Below are 24,225 nucleotides of genomic sequence, written 5' to 3' on the forward strand. Positions count from 1 at the left end.
TTCAGAGGCTCTTTAAACAAACCTCACTGATCATCCTGAACAATGCTCATTTAGGAGGAAAGGAGAATACTGTTTTGAGGTAGGGGACTTCTGAGGACTATTTCTTACACTGTAATTGAGACTGGTCTTTTAAGGGAGATAATGTAATCTTTTAAACGAGACCAACATTGTGGCACTAGCAGCCATTCATCGTGAGTTATAGCCCTTAGAAATAGGTCCCAGTGAGAGCTGAATATACCTATAGCTTTTACTCTCAACCTGATTTCTAAAGGCTGTATTTCACCAAGCACTGTGATCTTGGTCATGTTTTAAAGCTTAGATCACCGGCTTTCAAAAAAGACCAAGCAACCTAGCCCGAGATGTGAAGAATTAAAGTAGCCCTGCTCCCCTTCAGCTGGCTGTAATCTCAGCAAGCCTGAAGGAGCAGAGGGGGGGCAGTGAGTGACATGCTGATAGGCTACGAGGAGGAGAGAAGAAAGATGTAGTTTCTGAACACTTGGAATCTATTTTGTATCTGTTCATATTAAACTAAAAGGGGTTGTCGGGATTGGTGATATTTGCTTAAAGCGAACCTTTCACCTGGATTTCACTTAATAAACTATTACCAGTACCTTATAGATTATCCTCATTCTGTTTGAATGCATTCTTGTGCCGCTTTCCTGGGCTGTATATTCATGAAAAAAACGACTTATAAAGTCCTTGTCTCCAGCTCCTGCAGTCACGGTGGAAGTCAAGGGGGTAGCCCTTCCCTCACTCCGGGCTGTAACTTCCCTGCCCTAACCCCTCCTCTAAGTAGTGTAACTGACACCCGGCTCAGTCGCCGGGACCGCGCTTGTACAGGCGGCGCATGCGCCGTCGGACTCAAGCGCGATCCTGTAACTGAATCGCGCATGCGCCGTCCCCGATGCCTGCCTGTCTCCTCTTTCTCACGCGCGATTCAGTTACAGGATCGCGCTTGAGTCCAACGGCGCATGCGCCGCCTGTACAAGCGCGGTCCCGGCGACTGAGCCGGGTGTCAATTACACTGCTTAGAGGCGGGGTTAGGGCAGGGGAGTTACAGCCTGGAGTGAGGGAAGGGCTACCCCCTTGACTTCTAGCAAGACTTCAGGAGCTGGAGACGCGGACTTTATAAGTCGTTTTTTTCATGAATATACATCCCAGGAAAGCGGCACAAGAATGCATTGAAACAGAATGAGGATAATCTATAAAGGTACTGGTAATAGTTTATTAAGTGAAATCCAGGTGAAAGGTTCGCTTTAAGTGCACTGTAGTCCCCTTAATTGTTCATACATGCCTGCATTATCTTTATTTTCCTTTTCTGATGCCCCGTATTCTAATCTCCAAACTCTGAGCCGGAGGTGCCGTTTCTCTACAAGTTAGTGACGTACCGGGCCCCTTTGTGGGGAGCGAAGCCTCTTCTTCCGCTTCGCAAGGTTGTTTCAGGATTCGGACTCACTGTGCACCTGGGCACTGGCCGCTCCAAGGACCGGAGTGATAGCAGATGAACAATATGTACACTGACAATTGTAGAGAGCATGCACTTGCTACACTCTACTAGGAAATGGAGCTTTTTGTTTAAACAGTATAAAGCTGTACCCCTTCAGATAAGCGGCCAGAAGCTCATCCTATGGGGTGGACGCCTTGCATAGGGGACCTAATCAGTGTTTCCCCAATTGAGACTGACTGCTTTAGCTGAAAAGGGCTTCCCAGCTGATGTGTCACTGTCAGATGATGTAAGTACCTTCATTCTGGATGTAGTCAGGACTCCAGCTGAAGTGTTGATATCATTGTGTATTATGTTCTTTATCCTTCGTATATAGATAAGTGCAAAAGAAGGACATTATATCACTATATGTATATACTACTTATTATATTTAATAAAATCATATTATAAACTTTTCTTTGAAGTGTACCTATAGTTTTAGTAGAGTCTCTCTTTAACGAGCATCTAAGCCTAAAGTCTTGCTCTCATCAGCAAAACGGTAACATGGACTTGTTATCTATCCCCCTCTCCCCATCAATCAGAGAGAATCATCAGCATACCTCTTTTCTGACTGACACATATGGGGGGGGGTTCTTTTTTTTTTGCCAGAAAAGTAGTCTAAAGATGAGCAGTTGTTCATCTAATCATCCCTCTGTGCCGTTCATTGACACTATGGCCCAGATGTTAAACAGCATCACACCAATCATTTGTATCGCACACACACAAACTTTAGTAAAGTTCCCATTTTAAACAGTCCCTCTCCTTTCCATATCCTATCTAGTGTAAAAGGTGCTGAATGCTTCTCTAGCAATACCTGTTAAATGCTGCAGTAATAGTGACAATCACTAGAGAGGAATATATATATTATAATATATTTCAGACAAATGGAAAAGGATTAAGTCAGTAACTAAAGAAATGTTCTCTCATTAGCACATTAAATGATCGTTTTAAATTACTTTTAAAAACGAACCAGTACAACAAACTGGGCTAGAGCAGTACTGAAATAGGCGTAGGTTATTTTTAGTTTTTTACCTCCACAAAATTTTTTTGTTATGTATTACATTTTATGTACCACAAAATGGTTCACATAAAAACTACAACTTTTCCTGCAAAATTCAAGGTCACATACAGCTAAATTTAACTTGTAGTGTTTCATTTTTTATTTTACACTTTTTAGGCAATTCAAGACCTTTGGAAGACATTACATTTTTTTATTGCTGATTTCTGCTGTAACTGGGGCTGATGTAGTAACCTCAGTTATAGAGGGAATACAGCCACCAGAGAGGTTGTACATCACTGTAAAACCTTAGTGTTGAGCAGATCTGGGTCTGCTAAGACCCAGCAGCTTGCACAGACTCCGGGCTCCATGGCAATCTCACAACCGCTGGGACCGGAGCAGGAAGTGACATTGCTGTTTCCTGATCTCCATATAGAGTATAGATAGATGGGGAAGGCAGGGATAGTGAAAAAACGGTCCCTGCCTTCTCTATGGAGAGCCTTCCTGTCACTGACAGCAGGCTCCTTGCTCCCGCAGCAGCACAGTGTGCAGCTATGGTCTCTGCATGGAGGTTTTTAAAATGAAAGGCGGCACTTACTGCTGACATTTATTGTCATCTTACTAGTTTAAAAAAAGTTGCTATTTTGCTGTATACAGTACCTTATTACAATGTGTAATCAAAAGGTATTGGGCGTAAACCAACATTACGAGAAGACTACGTTGCTTACATGAATCTTCAGTATCATAAATAAGACTACACATTGCATTTCCCCAAAATGTATTTCCATAGCAAAATATTATAGCAAGCGTATAATACACATTTATATGGAAATTAATTGTAGGAGGATCCATGCATTAAATTCATACAGTATATTGCTATTTACATGGGTGACACTATTTTATGATCATTGCTGTTGTGAGGGGGAATGGCATAATATACATTTAGATCATTTCTTGATGCAGTAGCAAAGGGTCACATAAGCAGTATAGACATAAATATTAGTCAAGGCTGGGCGATCGTTACCATGTCGGGGTCTGGGATAAAATAGGACACAGAACGTCATTAGTAGAAAGAAATCAATAGAGGAAGATGCAGATGTTAATGCATATCAATCTGCCAAAGGTGAAAAACAGACCCAATAACATAGTATCGAATATATTACCATAGAATTGTAGAATTTTATTTTTATTTCTCGTAGGCTCGCTCTCTTTTTTTATTTTCATTGCATATTTATAATACTACAAACTGTCAATGAACAGCCAATTCATTTTTATTTGAAAACTATAGGAAAGAAACAAGCCTCATAAATTAGGGGAGCCTGTAAATGTTCACAACAATAATATTTTTGTTTTGTTTTTCATTTTCTATGTCCCTCTATTTTTTTTAAAATATTGCGGTTTTCACACTGGCCACTAGGCCTAAAATATGTCAAGACTTCCTATTCTTTGACAGTAGCCAAATGGGCCGTAAATAAAATGAACAGGAGCTGACTTGTTGACTATTATGGGAGAGTTTTCTAGCCATGCTTTGTGATCTGTGCAGAGGTCAGCAGGTAGAAGATAAGGCTACTTTCACACTGGCGTTTTGGCTTTCCGTTTGTGAGATCCGTTCAGGGCTCTCACAATCGCTCCAAAACGGATCAGTTTTGCCCTAATGCATTGTGAATGGAAAAGGATCCGCTCAGAATGCATCAGTTTGGTTCCGATCAGTCTCCATTCCGCTATGGAGGCCTACACCAAAACGCTGCCGTCTTGGCTATGTTACAGATAATACAAACGGATCCCTTCATGACAAATGCATGCAGTTGTATTATTGTAACGGATGCGTTTTTGCAGACCCATGATGGATCCGCCCAAAACACGAGTGTGAAAGTAGCCTAAGCTGTGCTATCCCCTATTGTGAATGGTGGATCCTGTATTAGCTATACAGAAGTCATATCTGTCACTGTAACCCTGCCTTTGATGATAATGAGAGGACTGCTGATATGTTAACTGTACAGAACAGGAAGTCTTGACATATTATTAGGCCTAGTAGCCAGTGTGAAAACTGCATGGTTTTAGGTATTTTTTAAATATAGATAGTAACATATGAAATTAAAACAAAAAATTATCACAAATTGTAAAACAATATGTTAAACATAAAAACTGACAACACATTCCCTTTAACTGATCTGTACATAAAACAAGTTCACTTTCAGTTACTTGAGTCATAGCCAAATGTTCTGGTTCCTTTGCTAAAAAAAAAACCTACATATAAAGTAAATGGGTAATCTTCAGACACCTATGTGTAAGTGGTCGCAGTAAAGCTATTTTTTTGAACTGCTATTCAGAGAGAAGAGGAACAGATCAGGCAAGACGTCTGTCCCGTAATTAGGTTAAAAAAATAATAAAATAAAACGACAAAGTCAAAAGTAGAAAATAAAAACGGATAAAAGATGTTTCAGTACTTGGTTTTAAAGGGTTTTCCCACCTGGACACACAGGTTATGCATAAATAATTGCAAGTTGGGGTCCAATTGGGGATGTAACAAAAAGATTTAGAAAAATATAAAAATTAAAATCTAAAATTTACAAAAGTAGAAAATAAAAACGGATAAAAGATGTGTCAGTACTTGGTTTTAAAGGGTTTTCCCACCTGGACATACAGGTTATGCATAAATAATTGCAAGTTGGGGTCCAATTGGGGATGTAACAAAAAGATTTAGAAAAATATAAAAATAAAAATCTAAAATTTACCATGGGCAAACACCCATACTATTCAAATATAAAAAAATATTTAATTATCCCATAAGGTGAATGGCGTAACTTCCCGCCTAAAAATGAACAAAGTCATACACAACCCTAAATGGTATTAGCAAAAAGTACAGATCGTTCCGCAAAATACGAGCCCTCGCACATCTCCAATAAAAATTAAAAAAAAGAATACGGTAATGACAAGAAAAAATTCTTTCAATTTTTTTTTCAGTAGTAAAACGCAAGTGAACACCGTAAAAAGAAAACCTGTAAAACTGTGGCGGAATTGCGTTTTTTTTTTTTTAAATTCCACCCCATTTGGATATTTTTTTTTCCTGCTTCCTACTAAATTGGATGCAATATTAAATGGTGGCATTAGAAAGTAAAACTCGTCCAGCAAAAAACAAACCCTCATACGACTATGGGAATAGAAAAAAAAATAATTATGGCTCTGGGAAGACAGGGAGCGAAAAACAAAAACAGAAAATCACTGTGTCAGCAAAGGGTTAAATTAACAAGAAAAAAATGCAGGCTATACATACTCTTTATGCAAAAAATATGCATGCAAAAAACTCCCAAATGCGGGAAAACCCCAGTAGACAATTAAAAAGTGACTTTAGCAGGGAACAACCAGTTTCCAGATATACAGTCGTGGCCAAAGGTTTTGAGACCGACACAAATTCTGGTTATCATAGTTTGCTGGTTGAGTGTTTTGAATCTTTTTGTCAGAAGTTTCTATGGCATACTGAAGCATTCAGTTAATACAAAGAACACGGACAGCTGTGATGAGGTGGTCAAATGATATTCTTCAACAGCAGCACTCTCACATCAGGGGTGTTGTCTTGGGTTGGTGCAGGTCCCTATGATGCCCACTAGTTCCAGTCCTCAACTTTATCTTAGTCTGATAAAGGACTTTAATGTCTGAAATACTTATGTTTGTTATTGTGGTGACTTTTGAGTTCTAAATTCTACATGGATTTTGCATTCTCCAATTTGTGTGTATTCCCTAAATAACAGAACTAAATCCACAATCCAAAAAACAAAACAAAAACCAGATCAACAAAACCTAAAATAATCTCCTTATGCATCTCTATTATTTGCTCTTGTTTCATCAGATATCACAATTGCAGACCGTGAAAAATAAACTAGAAAAGCAGTGCATTGTTCTGCCAGGCTGCAGCCATGTCTACTACCCCTCCTTCTCACCTCTCATACGTGCATGTATGTCTCATTCACACATCAGTGTTCGGTCAGTGATTTCCATCAGTGATTGTGAGCCAAAACCAGGTACGGCTCTAAACACAGAACGGGTGCAGACCTTTCCCTTATACCTTATGTCTGTGGAGGCTCCAATCCTTGTTTTTCCTCACAATCACTGACCAAACACTGACGTGTGAATGAGGCTTAAGCCAGGTGTTGGATGAGGGGGCTGGGTTTAGTGAGAATGACCATTTTTTTGAAGGGATCACCTAGTAGTTAGTAATAGTACAAAATAGATTTGATTACATTACATTGAGAAGGAAATAAGAGGAGAGAACTACAACTCACACTGTTCCCAGACGGGTATTATGGGGCATCAGTGACCATAACATGGAAAGTAATATAAGAGGACAGAACTGTCAGCATTTCTAGGATGTTATTATGGGCTATCAGAGTGAGCTTAAGAACTACAACTCCTAGTATTTTACAACTTATTGAGGGAAACACTAACCTCTCACAAACAGCACATGAGCTCTGCCCACACTGTGACATCCCATAGGTCGTTACAGGTCCTTCACCACTTCTCTGCACTGCTGAGCTCTGCCTTAAAGGTAATCTGTCCTCTTCAAAACACCCCCCAAACTGCTGCAAGTGGTGTATAATGTAAGTGACTCCGAGTCCGGTAATGTTCTTTTTATCTTCATAGTCACTTGCATTTCAATGCTGAGCTCTGACAAACCAGCAGGCAAAATGCATTGAGAGGACTCCTCGTGCACATAATGGAGAGGACTCAAGGAGGAGACCTCTCAATGCATTTTTCTGCCCGATTGGCAGAACCGGACTCGGTGCCACTTATACTATACACTGCTTACTCTAGTATGGGGGTGTTTCGGAGCTGACAGATTTCCTTTAATAAGTAAATGTGGTGAAATGAAATTGGCTGGAGTGGAATGAGCAAGTTGAAAATGCTGAGAGACAGATGATGGTCTCAGGGGACTGGAAGAGAAAGTGGATGTGGGGACCAAGGGAGGAGACACTTAGAGCAGTGCAGTTTTGTTTTTTGCTTGTAAAAACATAATAAGTTTTAGATTTTTGCCCGGTTTTATAGAGATCACGTTTCTTACTTTTAGGCAATAAATAAATGAGCCAGGACTTACCCTCGCATCTTAAAGCCAGACTGTCATCTAGAAGTTTTCGACAAACTGTGCAGAACTTCTTTTTGTAATGTCCTGGGGGTCGGAAACAATGTGAAACTGGAACCTGAAAAAAGAAAGTTTTTTTTTTTCTCTTGGTCAGCATCATAAAAGGTATCTTCAACATAGATTGCATTAATCCAGTTCTGGAATAAATAGCGCGGAATAAATGCCACCCGGTCCATAAGTTTGGACTTTTCTGCAATATGTGAATTACCCTTGGCAGTGTACTCCTGTAAGCTGTGGTTTGGACTACGTTCAGGTTGGTCATCTGCCTTGTGCTAAGATCCAGAACAAACATATGACATGTGCATCTCTAGCTAAAGAACGTGAGGTGCTAACCAGATTCAGTCTACCTGTTGTAAGAAGTTAACTATATAAGGTAGGCAAATGTACTTCTATGAGCGCCTGCCAACATTGTGCCATTCCAACAGAAACAGAAGCAAGCCGCAGAGATCATTTACACAAATGGAGGAGAATGACTGAAGCCTTGCAATTATAAGCCGCGGCTGATCATTTATTACAGAACTGTAATGCTGTGCCCATACACTGTTACAGCGCCATAATACAGCCATACAGGGGTATGCCCTGTTCAAACAAAGGCACAGGATTCATACAAAATCGGCTAGGCATATTCCACTGTGTGCTGAATCACAGAGGCATTGGATTGCTTCTATAGGAGAATAGATTTATTAAGGGGTTGGCCCATCGCAGACATTGATGACAAATTGCTAGGATATGCCATTAAAGGGGTTGTCCTGCCATTTATATTGATGACGTCAGGATAGGTCATCAATATCTGATCGGCGGGGATCTGACACTTGGCACCCCTGCCGATCAGCTCCATGCGAGCGCTGCTTTTCTGCTCATTGCACTATGCGTCGTCTCGTCTGTAGTGGTGGCGCAGTGTAATTACAACGGGGTGAGTACTTGTCATTACACTGCACTCCTGTAACGACGGGCAGCGTAATGAACAGGAAGCAGCACTCACAGGGAGCGCCGCCCCCACTTCAAACCCCTCCCCAAACAGATATTGATGACCTATACTGATAATAGGTCATGAAAAGAAATGGCAGGACAACCCCTTTAATGCCACACAGGAGTGGGTGGTGGGACCTGCTCCTATCCCCAGAATGGGGCCCCTGAAGTAAAGGAGAGCACACCGTGAATGTGCGGCAAGGTCTCCATTCTTTTCTTAAGGAGTTCTGTAAATTGCTGAGCGAGTACGTTTGGCTATTTTCGGAACTCCAATAGCAGTGAATTGAGGGTGGCCGCGCTTATGCAGTGCATTCTCCTTCACTTCAGGGGGGCCCCTTTTAGACATAGGAGCAGGTCACAGAGGTGGGACCTGCACCCATGTGACACTGATGGCTTATCCTAGCAATATGCCATGAATGTCTGAGATGGGAATAACCCTTTAAGGCAAGTTTTCAAAAAGCTAGTCTTAAAGGGAGTTTCAAAGATTTTAATATTGATGGCCATCAGTATCTGATCAACAGTGGTCTTACACCCCGCACCCCGGCTGGTCGGCTGCTGGAAAATGGTGTCCATTATGTAGTGGATAGAGTTAGTAACCGCACACTGTTCCCACTGATATTAATGGGCGCAGCGCTGCAATTACCAGTTCTTTCCACTACACAATGGACAGATGTGTAGCTCCGCACCGAAGCAACCATCAATATTCAAATCCCAGAAAACCTCTTTGTGTCACAATTATTAAAAGGGGTTGTCCGGACCAGGACCCTTTTTTAGCAGATCCGCTGACGTACCAGGTCTCACTATGGGAATGTTAAGTGAAGGCTTCCGCCTAGCCATGTTCTTGGTGACGTCACCAGCTCTAATGGACGGGCTTTAGTGCTGCTCTAGCCTGTAAAACATTAGTGCCGGTGACATCATCGGGCTCACTGCTAGGCAGAAGCCTCCGCCTATCTTTACCCAGGGAGAGCCCGGTACGTCACCAGATCTCCAGAAAAAGCCCTTGGCCTGCGTGATTCAGAGCAGTTGAAAGGAGAGCATCGGGGCATGAAATGCTCAGATGCTCCACTCAGGGGGGCTGCCTGGGTCTGTCACCTCATTTTTACCAATATAACTTGCAGACACATCCCTAACTTACCCGTGTGTACCCCATTAGGGATATGTCTACAATCTTCTGTGGGGCAATGCTGTAAGTTATATTGGTGTAAATGATGTGACAGACCCCCTTTAATAAATTTCTGCAGGTACATGTGCCAGAACTGAAATCTACACTAGTAAGGTACAATCTATGCCCGTTTTCTGCCGTAGATATTAATAAAAAAGCTGGGCCTGATATGTCCCAATATGTGAGACTTTTTGATAACAATTTTCTGGAGTTAATGAATGGATGAATGTCCCCCAATGTCTCACAGAGACACTGTACGGCAGCAGATAGATTGCCTAAGGTCATGGCTTATGCCTTAGCCCAGTGAATGTATCATGTGGAGAAAGTGCATACAAGGCACTTACTAATATATTGTGTTTGTCCATATTGCCTCCTCACATTATACACTGCTCGTACCCATGGTTATGACCACCCTGCAATCCATCAGTGGACACTATAAGAAAAAGCACCAGCCTACGGTGCCAGCCACCAGAGAGGCTCACACTTTTTCCTATAGTGTCCACTGATGGATTGCAGGGTGGTCATAACCATGGATACGAGCAGTGTATAATGTGATGGAAAAATGAATCCAGCCAGCAAATGAAGCAATATGGAGAATCATAATACATTAGTAAGTGCCTTGTATTAACTTTCTCTACATGATAAACGCCACTTGCTGAAGGGACACATCCCCTTTAAAGGGGTTATCTGGAAAAAGATATTGATGACTTATCCTCAGGATAGGTCATCAGTTGTAACACCCGGGACCACCGACAATCATCTGTTAGAAGAGGCCTTGAGTGCCGCAGCCTCTTCCTAGGCCAGTGACATCATTGTACAACGGTCACATGGCCCAGTGGTAGCTCTGTCCCATAGTGAAGGAGGCTTAGCTACAATACCAAGCACAGCCGTTATACAATGCACATTTCTGTGCTTGGAAAGCTGCCAAGAGCCGGTTGCGCTCAACAGAGTGAGGATAGGTCATCATTATCTTTTCCAGGATAACCCCTTTAAAAGGTAGTCTGTCAGCAGTTTTGTCTATGCAAAAATTCTCACAGATATGGGTAGGAGCAGGGAACTGGAGACAAGGCACAGCTTTTAATCCAAGGAGCGATGTTAAAATGAATTAAGATTTGTGCAGCCATCCGTCCCGCAGATGCACCAAAGCTGCACCGAGGACAGGCCCACAGGCTACAGTGCTTCGTCCTCAGCCCTCCCCTTCGTTGTGAGTGACCACTGTAGCATCCAACCAAAAGACATTTCCAATGCATTGCCCATGGCAATCACATTTAATCCCTGCCGCACAGGCACTCTGTCCTGTGCCTGAGCCAACATTAAAGACTGGGTCAAGACTAGGTTAAAATCCATTACATTTTGAAAAAGTTAGGAGTACACAATAAGCTACCACACAGGTAGTAGTTGGCAGCTAAAATACAGCAAAAAGTAACAGAATTAAATTAGGGTCCATTCACATGTCCGCAAAATGGGTCCGGATCCGTTCCGCAATGTTGCGGACCGGATCCAGACCCATTCATTTTCAATGGGGCAACAAAACCTACATTCCGCAAAAAATATAACACGTCCTATTCTTGTCCGCAGACAAGAAAAGGCATTTCTATTTAAAGTGTCGGCCATGTGCAGTCCGCAAAATGTGGAACGTTAAACACTTGCGGACGTGAGAATGGACCCTAATAGAAAGGAGCGCAGCCTGGGTGCAACAAGAGCAATGGTGACGCCCTCACTGTACCAAAGGATTAATTTACACATTAAGAAAATGCATCATAACTCTGGAACGGAGCCTCAGGGTTTTAGTCCAGGGAACCACAAGAAGTTGGATAGGGAGGTCACTGGTGATAGATTCCGCTTAATAGGATACTGCTTGTGGCTATTTTTGCTCCATACCACATTATAAAGCATTTAGCCCTAGCATATAGTACTCGGGGATTAACATTTAGACAATCTTCATGAAAAAAAGCATAAGTGTGTAACAAAAGGGAAGTGGTTGATGACGTTGGGCTGTCAGTTTTCTATTTTCCACAAATGATCCGGCACAACTAGCTCTTCTGAACTACACTGCGTATGGTAGTAAGATGCAAGAATACAAAGGAATCAATACCCATTATGAAAACAGTTATTGAATGGCATCCAATCTGTCATGGTCATGCGATAATCACACTGGTACCCTGAAGCACTGAAAATGGCACTGTAAAGAGCCTTCCACCTGTGTGACATCAAGCAGTGCCAATGTCAAAGCACTATAGTTCTCCCTAAACAGCATTAAAACCATAACCTTTTCTGTTTATCCAACTACAGAGGTGATGTCATATCGACAACATGTGATCGTCGCTGCAGCCGATCATTGGCCTCTTGGGTGCACAGCCGAGGACAGTGACTGACTACAGCAGTCACGTATTGACCATGTGATGTCATTGACGCAGCCAGGAACCAGATTGGCGGTACTGGATTTGCAAGGTAAGGACTGCTCTATTCGTTATTACAGGATATTTACAGTGCCTTGAAAAAGTATTCAAACCCCTTGAACTTTTGCAGATTTTTTTCATACTTTACAGCTAAAGATGAGCGAATCGACTTCGGATGCTTCATCCGAAGTCAATTCGCATAAAACTTCGTCTCGTGAGACTTTCGTGTAATAACTTTGTGAATTAATTATTACTGTAAAAAACCTTTATAACAAACTCGGGTTCAGTTCCAAGTGGTAACTTGGAAGACCAGGACATGTCCTGGATCTGCAGCGCCATCCACAGCAAGCAATTTCATTTTTTTAATGTCTGAATTAAGGTCTGATGGGGGCTGGGGGGTTCGATGGGGAGTCTGACCTGAGGCTGATGGAGCTTGGGGAGTCTGACCTGAGGCTGATGGAGCTTGGGGAGTCTGACCTGAGGCTGATGGAGCTTGGGGAGTCTGACCTGAGGCTGATGGAGCTTGGGGAGTCTGACCTGAGGCTGATGGAGCTTGGGGAGTCTGACCTGAGGCTGATGGAGCTTGGGGAGTCTGACCTGAGGCTGATGGAGCTTGGGGAGTCTGACCTGAGGCTGATGGAGCTTGGGGAGTCTGACCTGAGGCTGATGGAGCTTGGGGAGTCTGACCTGAGGCTGATGGAGCTTGGGGAGTCTGACCTGAGGCTGATGGAGCTTGGGGAGTCTGACCTGAGGCTGATGGAGCTTGGGGAGTCTGACCTGAGGCTGATGGAGCTTGGGGAGTCTGACCTGAGGCTGATGGAGCTTGGGGAGTCTGACCTGAGGCTGATGGAGCTTGGGGAGTCTGACCTGAGGCTGATGGAGCTTGGGGAGTCTGACCTGAGGCTGATGGAGCTTGGGGAGTCTGACCTGAGGCTGATGGAGCTTGGGGAGTCTGACCTGAGGCTGATGGAGCTTGGGGAGTCTGACCTGAGGCTGATGGAGCTTGGGGAGTCTGACCTGAGGCTGATGGAGCTTGGGGTCTGATTTGGGGGCAGGAAGAGGGTCTCATCTTGGATCTGATGAAGAATGGGGGTCTGCTTTGAGGTCTAATGGAAAAAAATTTTTTTCTTATTTTCCTCCTCCAAATCATAGGTATGTCTTATAGTCGTGTGTGTTATAGCTAGAAAAATACAGTAATTCTTTGGTATCCTCAGTATACCAAAGTATCACATAAAGTCATGGCTGTAAATGTTGGCACCCCTGAATTTTTCAAGAAAATGAAGTTTTTCTCACAGAAAAGTATTGCAGTAACACATCAAAACCAAAAAAAGCTAATTGGACATAATGTCACACCAAACTCCAAAAATGGGCTGGACAAAATTATTGGCACCCTTAACTTAATATTTGGTTGCACGCCCTTTGGAAAAAATACCTGAAATCAGTTGCTTCCTATAACCATCAATAAGCTTCTGACACCTCTCACCCGGAATTTTGGACCACTCTTCCTTAGCAAACTGCTCCAGGTTTCTCTTATTGGAAGGGTGCCTTTACCCAACAGCAATTTTAAGATCTCTCCACAGGTGTTCAATGGGATTTAAATCTGGACTCATTGCTGGCCACTTCAGAACTCTCCAGCTCTTTGTTGCCATCCATTTCTAGATGCTTTTTGACGTATGTTTGGGGTCATTGTCCTGCTGGAAGACCCAAGATCTCGGACGCAAACCCAGCTTTCTGACACTAGGCTCTACAGTGCGACCAAAAATCCGTTGGTAATCCTCAAATTTCATGATTCCTTGCACACATCGGCACCCAGTGCCAGAGGCAGCAAAACAACCCCAAAACATCAATAAACCTCCACCATATTTCACTGGAGGTACTGTGTTCTTTTCTTTGTAGGCCTCATTCCATTTTCGGTAAACAGTACAATGATGTAATTTACCAAAAAGCTCTATCTTGGTCTCATCTGTCCACAAGCTGTTTTCCCAGAAGGAGTTTGGCTTACTCAAGTTCATTTTTGCAAAATGTAGTCTTGCTTTTTTATGTCTCTGTGTCAGCAGTGGGCTCCTCCTGGGTCTCCTGCCATAGCGTTTCATTTCATTTAAATGTCGACGGATAGTTTGAGCTGACAATGATGCTCCCTGAGCCTGCAGGACAGCTTGAATATCTTTGGAACTTGTTTGGGGCTGCTTATCCACCATCCGGTCTATCCTGCGTTGACACCTTTCATACATTTTTCTCTTCCGTCCACGCCCAGGGAGATTAGCTACAGTGCCATGGGTTGCAAACTTCTTGATAATGTTGCGCACTGTGGACAAAGGCAAATCTAGATCTCTGGAGATGGACTTGTAACCTTGAGATTGTTGATATTTTTCCACAATTTTGGTTCTCAAGTCCTCAGACAGTTCTCTTCTCCTCTTTCTGTTGTCCATGCTTAGTGTGGTGCACACAGACACACAATGCAAAGACTAAGTGAACTTCTCTCCTTTTTATCTGCTTTCATGTGTGATTTTTATATTTCCCACACCTGTTACTTACCCCAGGTGAGTCTAAAGGAGCATCACATGCTTGAAACAATCTTATTTATCCACAACTTTGAAAGGGTGACAATAATTTTGTCCAGCCCATTTTTGTAGTTTGGTGTGACTATGTCCAATTTCCTTTTTTTTCTTTTTTGGTTTTGTTCCAATACACACAAAGGGAATAAACATGTGTATAGCAAAACATCTGTTACTGCAATACTTTTCTGTGAAAAATACTTCATTTTCTTGAAAAATTTCATGGGTGGCAACATTTACGGCCATGACTGTAGTTAATACCAGTAATACAGTGACAGGAAATCTATTATGCCATGTCGTTTACTGCAAGACAAGCACCAATTTTAGGCTGCCAGCACACGAGTGCGCGTGAACGCACATAAGATCTGTATGAATTTCTGTGATTTATGTGCATTTCTGCAACATATCCACACCAAAATCCACAATTTCTAATTTCGGTGTAGATTAGGGCTCATGCACACAACCATTGATTTTTTGCGGATCGGGTGAGGACCCATGCACTTCAACAGGGCCGCAAAAGATGAAGACAGCACTCCGTGTGCTGTCCGCATCCGTATGTCCGTCCTATTCTTGTCTGTATTACGGACAAGGATAGGACAATTCTATAGCGGGCCGGGCGTTCCATTCTGCAAAACGAGGAACGCACACGTCCGATGTCTGTTTTTTTGCCGACTGCAAAAATGGCTATGGCCGTGTGCATAAGCCTTTAGATGCGGTTTTGCCGCAGATCCCACCTTCCATTGAAAAGGGTGAAATCTGCAGCTAAAACCACAAGCATAATTAACATGTTGCGGATTTTGAAATCCACATGGCAGGTCAATTTCCAAACATAAAAAATTCTGTAAAGTGTACATGAGATTTGTGTCATCTCATACACTTTGCTGGTATTGTTCTAAGCTGCTGTTTTCCCCACGTCTGAATCTGCACGGAAAAACAGAGCGTATTCTGCAACGTATGCAGGCAGCCTTAATTAGGTTTTTTAACAAGCAATACAACCAAATAGGTCTTTTTTTTTTTTTTTTTTTTTTTTTTGAGGGTTCAAGCACACCTCTATAGGCAGGTTCATTTCAGGCACACCTGTGTGCATTATAGTCCCACTAAATAGTCAAGGAAATAACACATCTTGCATAAAAATATACAAACTGCAACACTCAGGGGGCATTTTTTTTATATAAAGGTAGGAGTGCACAAAACTAGGCCGATTACTCCATCAACCACACAAACAGGGGACCCGATATAACAGCAATCCAAAAACAAAAAGTAGAGAACTTACTGCACCTTCCATGACCAATATAACTTTGAACTGAAATGGTAGGACACTCCAAAAAAAAAGTGGGAGAAACGAAGGGACAGGAGCAACCATCAAAGAGGTCCGAACCGGTCTCCAGGCACTCCTGACACTGCTGATTTATCATCATCTTAGCTCAAGGTGACCCATTACTCTTTGGTGATGCGGTCCTGCAAATCTTTCATTTCCACATGAATTAGCAGATATAAAAAGGTTGTGGCCTGGGTCCACTGCAGCCCAGGACAGATATGTAGGACTCCCTGCAGCCTGCAGGGCTGCCTGATATGCCAGAATAGTTTAACATCACTTTAACCTTGTACAGCAATTGCTTGTAGCTACTGATTAAGCAGCCTTTGAAAATCAAACTAGCGTCTGATCAAGAAGGCAGCACTGGGGGCCTGAACTCATTCACACACTATCTATACCTGATGGAGCTTTTAATAAAACGTGGAGCGACGATGTAAGTACCTGCTCAAAATATACAAGGAGGAAGACCGTTTTCGGGAAGAAATATTTCATGCTGCATATTTTCTACGCAGCATTAAAGCCATCTTGAATTTTATTATCACTACTTACCCTTACTAGACTTGGAGCCAAGCAACTGCAGACAGTCTTCACGTGCTTTAGGCATTTTTCATGAGACATAAAATTGCAAACTGTAAAGAAAAAAAAAAAAAATTATAATGAAAGCATAATAAATAAAAGTGATATACCGTATATTAAAATCATTTACACTGACAATACATTTAGGCATACTCTAGTGATGTGCTAAGCCAGCCCTCAAATCTGTCACAACTGCCGGGTACAGGCTTAGCTACTGAAATTAGTCAGCCAATCCCCTTCAGGCATGTCAACAGTCAGGTGACCACAACAGGGGAGGGGTCGGGGTGGAGGTGCTGTCGTGTGCATGCTGCCATTCTTTTTAAACTCCCGTAGAATGTCCTATCCACGTCTGCAAAACAGACAAGAAAGGACATACGCCATCTTTTTTACTGGCAGGCGGAATGGACAAACGTATGCGGACAGCACACAGCGCGCTGTCCACTTCTTTTGATGCCCCATTGAAATGAATGGGTCCGCATCCAATCTGCAAAAAATGCAGACTGGATGTGGACCGAAAATACAGTAGTTTGCATGGGGTCTTAGTCACAGACACAGCACACATGCAACGTTTCAAACCACCCAGGGGTCTTTGTCAAGCAGACCAGAAGTGTGGTGGGAGCAGCTCTCAAAGCACGACATGTAGCACCTATGCTAAACAATGTATATTAGTAAGTGGACTCAATTTAAATTTTATGGGCATTAAAATGTTTTTTTTTTTTATATCATCATCATAATAAATAGTACATTGAACACTGTAGCCGGTCACGGTTATCCAACAGAAAGGAGAAATGTGGCAGTTTGTGGTATGTGGCATGTATGTCATGTCCTGTGTAATATGTTTAGAACAGATAGAAGAAGTAGAACTCATACCAGCTTGGCCAAAAAATAATAATAAAAAAAAAAAAAATCACATATTCACAGAGTCTCTGCTCTCCTCATTCAGAAAATCAGTTGCATTGCCCATTTCCTCTTGCTCATAAATGTCGCTCCACTTTAGGAAAGGTCAAGGGCGTAGCTAATAGGGGAAGCGGCTGCTTTGGGGCCTGAAATCAGAAGGGGCCTACCCATGATGAGGACTAAATGATTATCTGGGCCCCCTCAACAGTATTATACAATGACATACAGAGACACTGTAGGAAATTGACGGAGCGGCTGAGAGAATGATCTTGACTAGAGTGGGGGTTGCACATGAGGAGGGGGTTGAGTAAAAGTTTCTGGGGGGGGGGGGGGGAGAATCAGGAGCGGACTTGTTTCCTACCGGTACTCTGTAAATAACAGGAGAGGCTTGGGTCAGAGATAAAGATTACATATGCTAAGAATATGCTAAGGAGAATAGTCACTTGTTAGGAACAATGCAAATGATGAGCCAACAAGACCTACACAGAAAAAAGCATCCTGCTGAGGATCCTCCTCCAGAAAACTAACTAGAATAGGACATGTTCAGAAGGAAAGGTGTAGGGTGAAAAATATACATAAACCTCTTAATTGTATGTACAGTCGTGGCCAAAAGTTTTGAGAATGACACAAATATTAGTTTTCACAAAGTTTGCTGCTAAACTGATTTTAGATCTTTGTTTCAGTTGTTTCTGTGATGTAGTGAAATATAATTACACGCACTTCATACGTTTCAAAGGCTTTTATCGACAATTACATGACATTTATGCAAAGAGTTAGTATTTGCAGTGTTGGCCCTTCTTTTTCAGGACCTCTGCAATTCGACTGGGCATGCTCTCAATCAACTTCTGGGCCAACTTCCTGACTGATAGCAACCCATTCTTTCATAATCACTTCTTGGAGTTTGTCAGAATTAGTGGGTTTTTGTTTGTCCACCCGCCTCTTGAGGATTGACCACAAGTTCTCAATGGGATTAAGATCTGGGGAGTTTCCAGGCCATGGACCCAAAATGTCAACGTTTTGGTCCCCGAGCCACTTAGTTGTCACTTTTGCCTTATGGCACGGTGCTCCATCGTGCTTGAAAATGCATTGTTCTTCACCAAACTGTTGTTGGATTGTTGGAAGAAGTTGCTGTTGGAGGGTGTTTTGGTACCATTCTTTATTCATGGCTGTGTTTTTGGGCAAAATTGTGAGTGAGCCCACTCCCTTGGATGAGAAGCAGCCCCACACATGAATGGTCTCAGGATGCTTTACTGTTGGCATAACACAGGATTGATGGTAGCGCTCACCTTTTCTTCTCCGGACAAGCCTTTTTCCAGATGCCCCAAACAATCGGAAAGAGGCTTCATCGGAGAATATGACTTTGCCCCAGTCCTCAGCAGTCCATTCATCATACTTTCTGCAGAAGATCAATCTGTCCCTGATGTTTTTTTTTGGAGAGAAGTGGCTTCTTTGCTGGCCTTCTTGACACCAGGCCATCTTCCAAAAGTCTTCGCCTCACTGTGCGTGCAGATGCGCTCACACCTGCCTGCTGACATTCCTGAGCAAGCTCTGCACTGGTGGCACTCCGATCCTGCAGCTGAATCCTCTTTAGGAGACGATCCTGGCGCTTGCTGGACTTTCTTGGACGCCCTGAAGCCTTCTTAACAAGAATTGAACCTCTTTCCTTGAAGTTCTTGATGATCCTATAAATTGTTGATTGAGGTGCAATCTTAGTAGCCACAATATCCTTGCCTGTGAAGCCATTTTTATGCAACGCAATGATGGCTGCACGTGTTTCTTTGCAGGTCACCATGGTAAACAATGGAAGAACAATGATTTCAAGCATCACCCTCCTTTTAACATGTCAAGTCTGCCATTTTAACCCAATCAGCCTGACATAATGATCTCCAGCCTTGTGCTCGTCAACATTCTCACCTGAGTTAACAAGACGATTACTGAAATGATCTCAGCAGGTCCTTTAATGACAGCAATGAAATGCAGTGGAAAGGTTATTTTGGGATTAAGTTAATTTTCATGGCAAAGAAGGACTATGCAATTCATCTGATCACTCTTCATAACATTCTGGAGTATATGCAAATTGCTATTATAAAAACTTAAGCAGCAACTTTTCCAATTTCCAATATTTATCTAATTCTCAAAACTTTTGGCCACGACTGTACACTAATGCCAGAAGCCTGACTAATAAAACTGGGGAACTGGAATTAGTGATGTGTGAGTAGTATTATGACATAGTGGGAATAACAGACATGGCTGGATGATAGCTATGACTGGGCGGTTACTGTACAGGGTTAGTCGGTTTAGAAAGGATTGCCAAAACCAGAGAGGGGGAGGGGTCTAGGGTTGTTTCGGGTATCGAAATGTCGATACCCAATTGATACTTTTATGGCAGTATCGATTCGGGACTGGGATGTTAATTTTTTCGATACTAGGCTGTGCTACTGCGCAGTCTAGCATCTCCTCTTATGAGAGAACATGGCGCTCGGGGCGCGCGCTATGTTCTCTCCGGCCAGCTAGTGGAGAAGGAGGGAGGGAATCCCTCCTTCCTATGACGCGGCCGCTGCTGAGCCCAATGAAGTGAGCGGGCTCTGAAGCTGCCCGCACCACTGCCACCAATGAATGTGCGGCTAATTAAAGCAGGAGGCGGGACGGGGGATGTAATAAACTGCTGCGCCAACTAAGCTAGTGAGCCCGGCGAACAGCAGCAGCAGCCTCCTGAGTGTTTTGTGTCCTCACCAGCATCAGCCCGAGCCCCAGAATCAAGAAGCCAGCATAGCAGGTACCCGGCATGGCCACTGTGCCAGCAATGATAATTAACCTTTAATACAGATACAGGAGGCGGGTGCCGGCGGCAGAATCACATAGCCGGCACCTGAGGGGTTAACTGTCGCTGATCGCAGCGCCCTGTCATAGAGGCCAGCACCCGCCTCCTGTATCTGTATTAATGGTTAATTAACATTGGTGGCGCAGTGCCCCCCCATCCCCTGAGTATTAAAATCATTGGTGGCAGTGGCCACAGGGTCCCCTCCCCTCCTCCTCATTGGTGGTGCAGTGGCAGTTGTGATCGGAGCCCCAGCAGTGTAATCCTGGGGCTCCGATCAGTTACCATGGCAGCCGGGACATTACTGAAGCCCTGGCTGCCATAGTAATCTCCCTGTTGCTGTGTGTACTATGCACATGGCAGCAGGGACAGCGTAAGATCCTAATTACCCTAATAGAGCTCTATCAGGGTGAAGAGGACAAGGGATTAAAATATCCCAGGCTCTAGCCCCTAAGGGGGGAAATAGTTATTAAATAAAATGTTTTTTGCTTTTTTTAAAAACACCAAAATATTAAGTATAAATCGACCCCTTTCCCAATTTTACATATATAATATATAAACAATAAACATATTACATATCGCCACGTTCGAAAAGTCCAAGCTATTAAAATATTAAAAAAAAATCTCCTATGCCGTTAACGCCGTAACAGAAAAATAAATAAAAACCGCATAATTCGCAATTTTTTTAGTCACCTTGCACCCCCCTTCCCAAAAAAAAAAAAGGATAGGACTGTTCGATTATTGGCTGGACATGTTTTCTCCCAGTCCGAGCATTCTCATTTTATATACTAACCTTCTCTAGAAGTCCAGATACACGACATCCATTGATTCGCCGCTGTCAAGTCTAGAACTTACCTCCTCATAGAAACTGATTAATTAGTCTGGCATGACCGATCCCTCACAAAGCCATGCTGATATGGCGTTATTTGCTTATTTCCATTGAGATGGCATCTCCTAGAAAACCTTCAAACAGTTTACCCACAACAGATGTTAAAGGGCTTCTGTCAGCCCACTAAACCGTTTTTTGTTTTTTTTAATAATAATCCCTACACTGCGATCTCTGCATACATAAGTAAAATAATAATTTTCGTTCAGTAGAATTTGATAAAACGCTATTTTTATAATATGTAAATTACCTTGCTACCAGCAAGTAGGGCGGCTACTTGCTGGTAGCAGCCGCATCCTCCGCCCCTAATGACGCCCCCTCCGCATTGTGATTGACAGGGCCAGGGAACGGAATCGTTCTCTGCTGGCCCTGCCTGTTTCATTCAATATCTGGCGCCTGCGCCGTGGCCGTACCTATCTTCAATCTGCGCAGGCGCACTGAGAGGCGGCCACTCACTCGGCCGCTCGCTCCTCAATGCGCCTGCGCCGGGTGTAGATGTGACGTCATCGGCGCAGGCGCATTGGCGATGGAGCGGCCGAGTGAGTGGCCGCCTCTCAGTGCGCCTGCGCAGATTGAAGATAGGTACGGCCACGGCGCAGGCGCCAGATATTGAATGAAACAGGCAGGGCCAGCAGAGAACGATTCCGTTCCCTGGCCCTGTCAATCACAATGCGGAGGGGGCGTCATTAGGGGCGGAGGATGCGGCTGCTACCAGCAAGTAGCCGCCCTACTTGCTGGTAGCAAGGTAATTTACATATTATAAAAATAGCGTTTTATCAAATTCTACTGAACGAAAATTATTATTTTACTTATGTATGCAGAGCTCGCAGTATAAGGATTATTAGTAAACAAAAAAAAAAAAAACGGTTTAGTGGGGTGACAGAAGCCCTTTAACATCTGTTGTGGGTAAACTGTTTGAAGGTTTTCTAGGAGATGCCATCTCAATGGAAATAAGCAAATAACGCCATATCAGCATGGCTTTGTGAGGGATCAATCATGCCAGACTAATTAATCAGTTTCTATGAGGAGGTAAGTTCTAGACTTGACAGTGGCGAATCAATGGATGTCGTATATCTGGACTTCTCCAAAGCATTTGACACTGTACCACATAAAAGGTTAGTATATAAAATGAGAATGCTCGGACTGGGAGAAAACGTCTGTAAGTGGGTAAGTAACTGGCTCAATGATAGAAAACAGAGGGTGGTTATTAACGGTACACACTCAGATTGGGTCACTGTCACTAGTGGGGTACCTCAGGGGTCAGTATTGGGCCCTATTCTCTTCAATATATTTATTAATGATCTTGTAGAAGGCTTGCATAGTAAAATATAAATTTTCGCAGATGACACTAAACTGTGTAAAGTAATTAACACTGAAGAGGACAGTATACTACTACAGAGGGATCATGGAAGCGTCCTGGCTGCCATGGTAACCGATCGGAGCCCCGCAATTTCACAGCTGGAGCTCCGATCGAATGCTGCCAATGCCACCAATAATTATGACAATGAGGAGGGGGGGCCTGTGGCCACTGCCACCAACTATTATAATACTGGGGAAGGGGGGGAGACTTAGGGGCGAACTGCACCACCAATAAAAATAATTAACATGATTATAATACTGAGGGGCTGTGGCCACTGCGCCACCAATGCATAAGATTAACTCTTAAATACAAATATAGGCTGCGGGTGCCTGCCGTATCACATACCTGGCTCCCAGCCTCTATGTAAAAAAAATATTATTGGTAAAATTTCCAAAACCCACTTTTTAAAGGGACTAATTCAGATAGGAAGTCACTTACATAACTTTGTTAACCCACACACAAACTTTGTTAACCCATTATGTGTTCCACAAGAATTAGGCCTCTTTCACACGAACGTGTGCGCTCCATGGTTGTATTGCGGACCTGCAATACACAGGCGCCGTTCCGTGGGCATTCCACATCACGGATGCGGACCCATTTACTTGGGTCCGCAAATCCGGAGATGCGGAATGGAAGCACGGAACCATTACGTGGTTTCGTCCCGTACTTCCGTTCTGCAAAAAGAGAGGACATGTTCTATCTTTTTGCCTAACTGGCGGATCACGGACCCATTAAAGTAAATGGGTCAGTGATCCGCTGCGGCTGCCCCATGGTTGGTGTTTGTGCAAGGCCACGGGGCACACACGTTCGTGTGCAAGAGGCCTTACAGAAAAATGGAGGTGAAATTTCAAGATTTCCCTTGTTTTTTTTTTTGCAGATTTTCCATTTTTATCCCCTTTTCCTGTAATGCGCCAAAGAAACCTCACTATTTAAGGCCCCCGATTCTGCAGTTTCTAGAAACACTCTACATGTGGTCATCTTTTGCTGACAACTGTAGAGGCTCTGGGCTGAAATAAAAAAAAATGGAATCCCTGAGAAGTGACCCTATATCGGAAACTACACCCCTCAAGCTAATTATTAAGGGGTGAAGTGAGCATTTTGACACCACAAGTGTTTTCCAGAAATCAATGGGGCAGTGGACTGTGAAGAATGAAAGTTGCAAGTTTTCTACATATATTGCATCTCAGTGCCCAAGCTGTGCCCGGCTGATGCCATCTCAGACACCCAACGCTCTAACAACTTCCAGACAGGGTCTTTTACACCCTTCCTGACAGAGCCTAATTATGCAAATCTGACATGTCACTTTATGTGGTAATAACTATAATAACTTTTTACGCCCCTTACCCCTCCTCTCTACATTGTGACAGACATCTTGCCATGATGCCAGGACCGCGCTCTTCTCACGCATGCACCGTGCACTGCCTGTTACAGCACAATTCCGGCTCCCTCACTCACTGCCTTTATTTTGCAGACTTCGCATGCGCCCTTCAGTTTCATCGCGCTTGCGCCCAGCGCTTCTCGTCTTTAGCGTGAGTGTGATCACTGGCTTCAGGCGCTGGAGAACGCAAGCCAGTGATCACTCTCACGCTAAAGATGAGAAGCGACAGCCGGGTGAGCGTGCGATGGAACTGAAGGGCCCATGCGCAGTCTGCAAAGGAAAGGCGGTGAGGGAGC

At 43.4% G+C, this 24,225-nt stretch overlaps 1 protein-coding gene across 1 annotated transcript in view; it reads right to left on the reverse strand.

The window, feature by feature from the left end:
- The window catches only part of DGKQ (diacylglycerol kinase theta), a 144,238-nt gene that overhangs the window by 87,176 nt on the left and 32,837 nt on the right, over positions 1 to 24,225 (reverse strand). Inside the window, exons 2-3 of the mRNA XM_040417386.1 lie at positions 16,564 to 16,643; positions 7,570 to 7,672 (exon numbers count right to left, since the gene is read on the reverse strand). Of these exons, the coding sequence (XP_040273320.1) occupies positions 7,570 to 7,672; positions 16,564 to 16,643 (183 nt within the window). The remainder of the gene's footprint in view (positions 1 to 7,569; positions 7,673 to 16,563; positions 16,644 to 24,225) is intronic.

Source organism: Bufo bufo, chromosome 2 (assembly GCF_905171765.1).
Source record: "Bufo bufo chromosome 2, aBufBuf1.1, whole genome shotgun sequence".
NCBI lineage: Eukaryota > Metazoa > Chordata > Amphibia > Anura > Bufonidae > Bufo > Bufo bufo.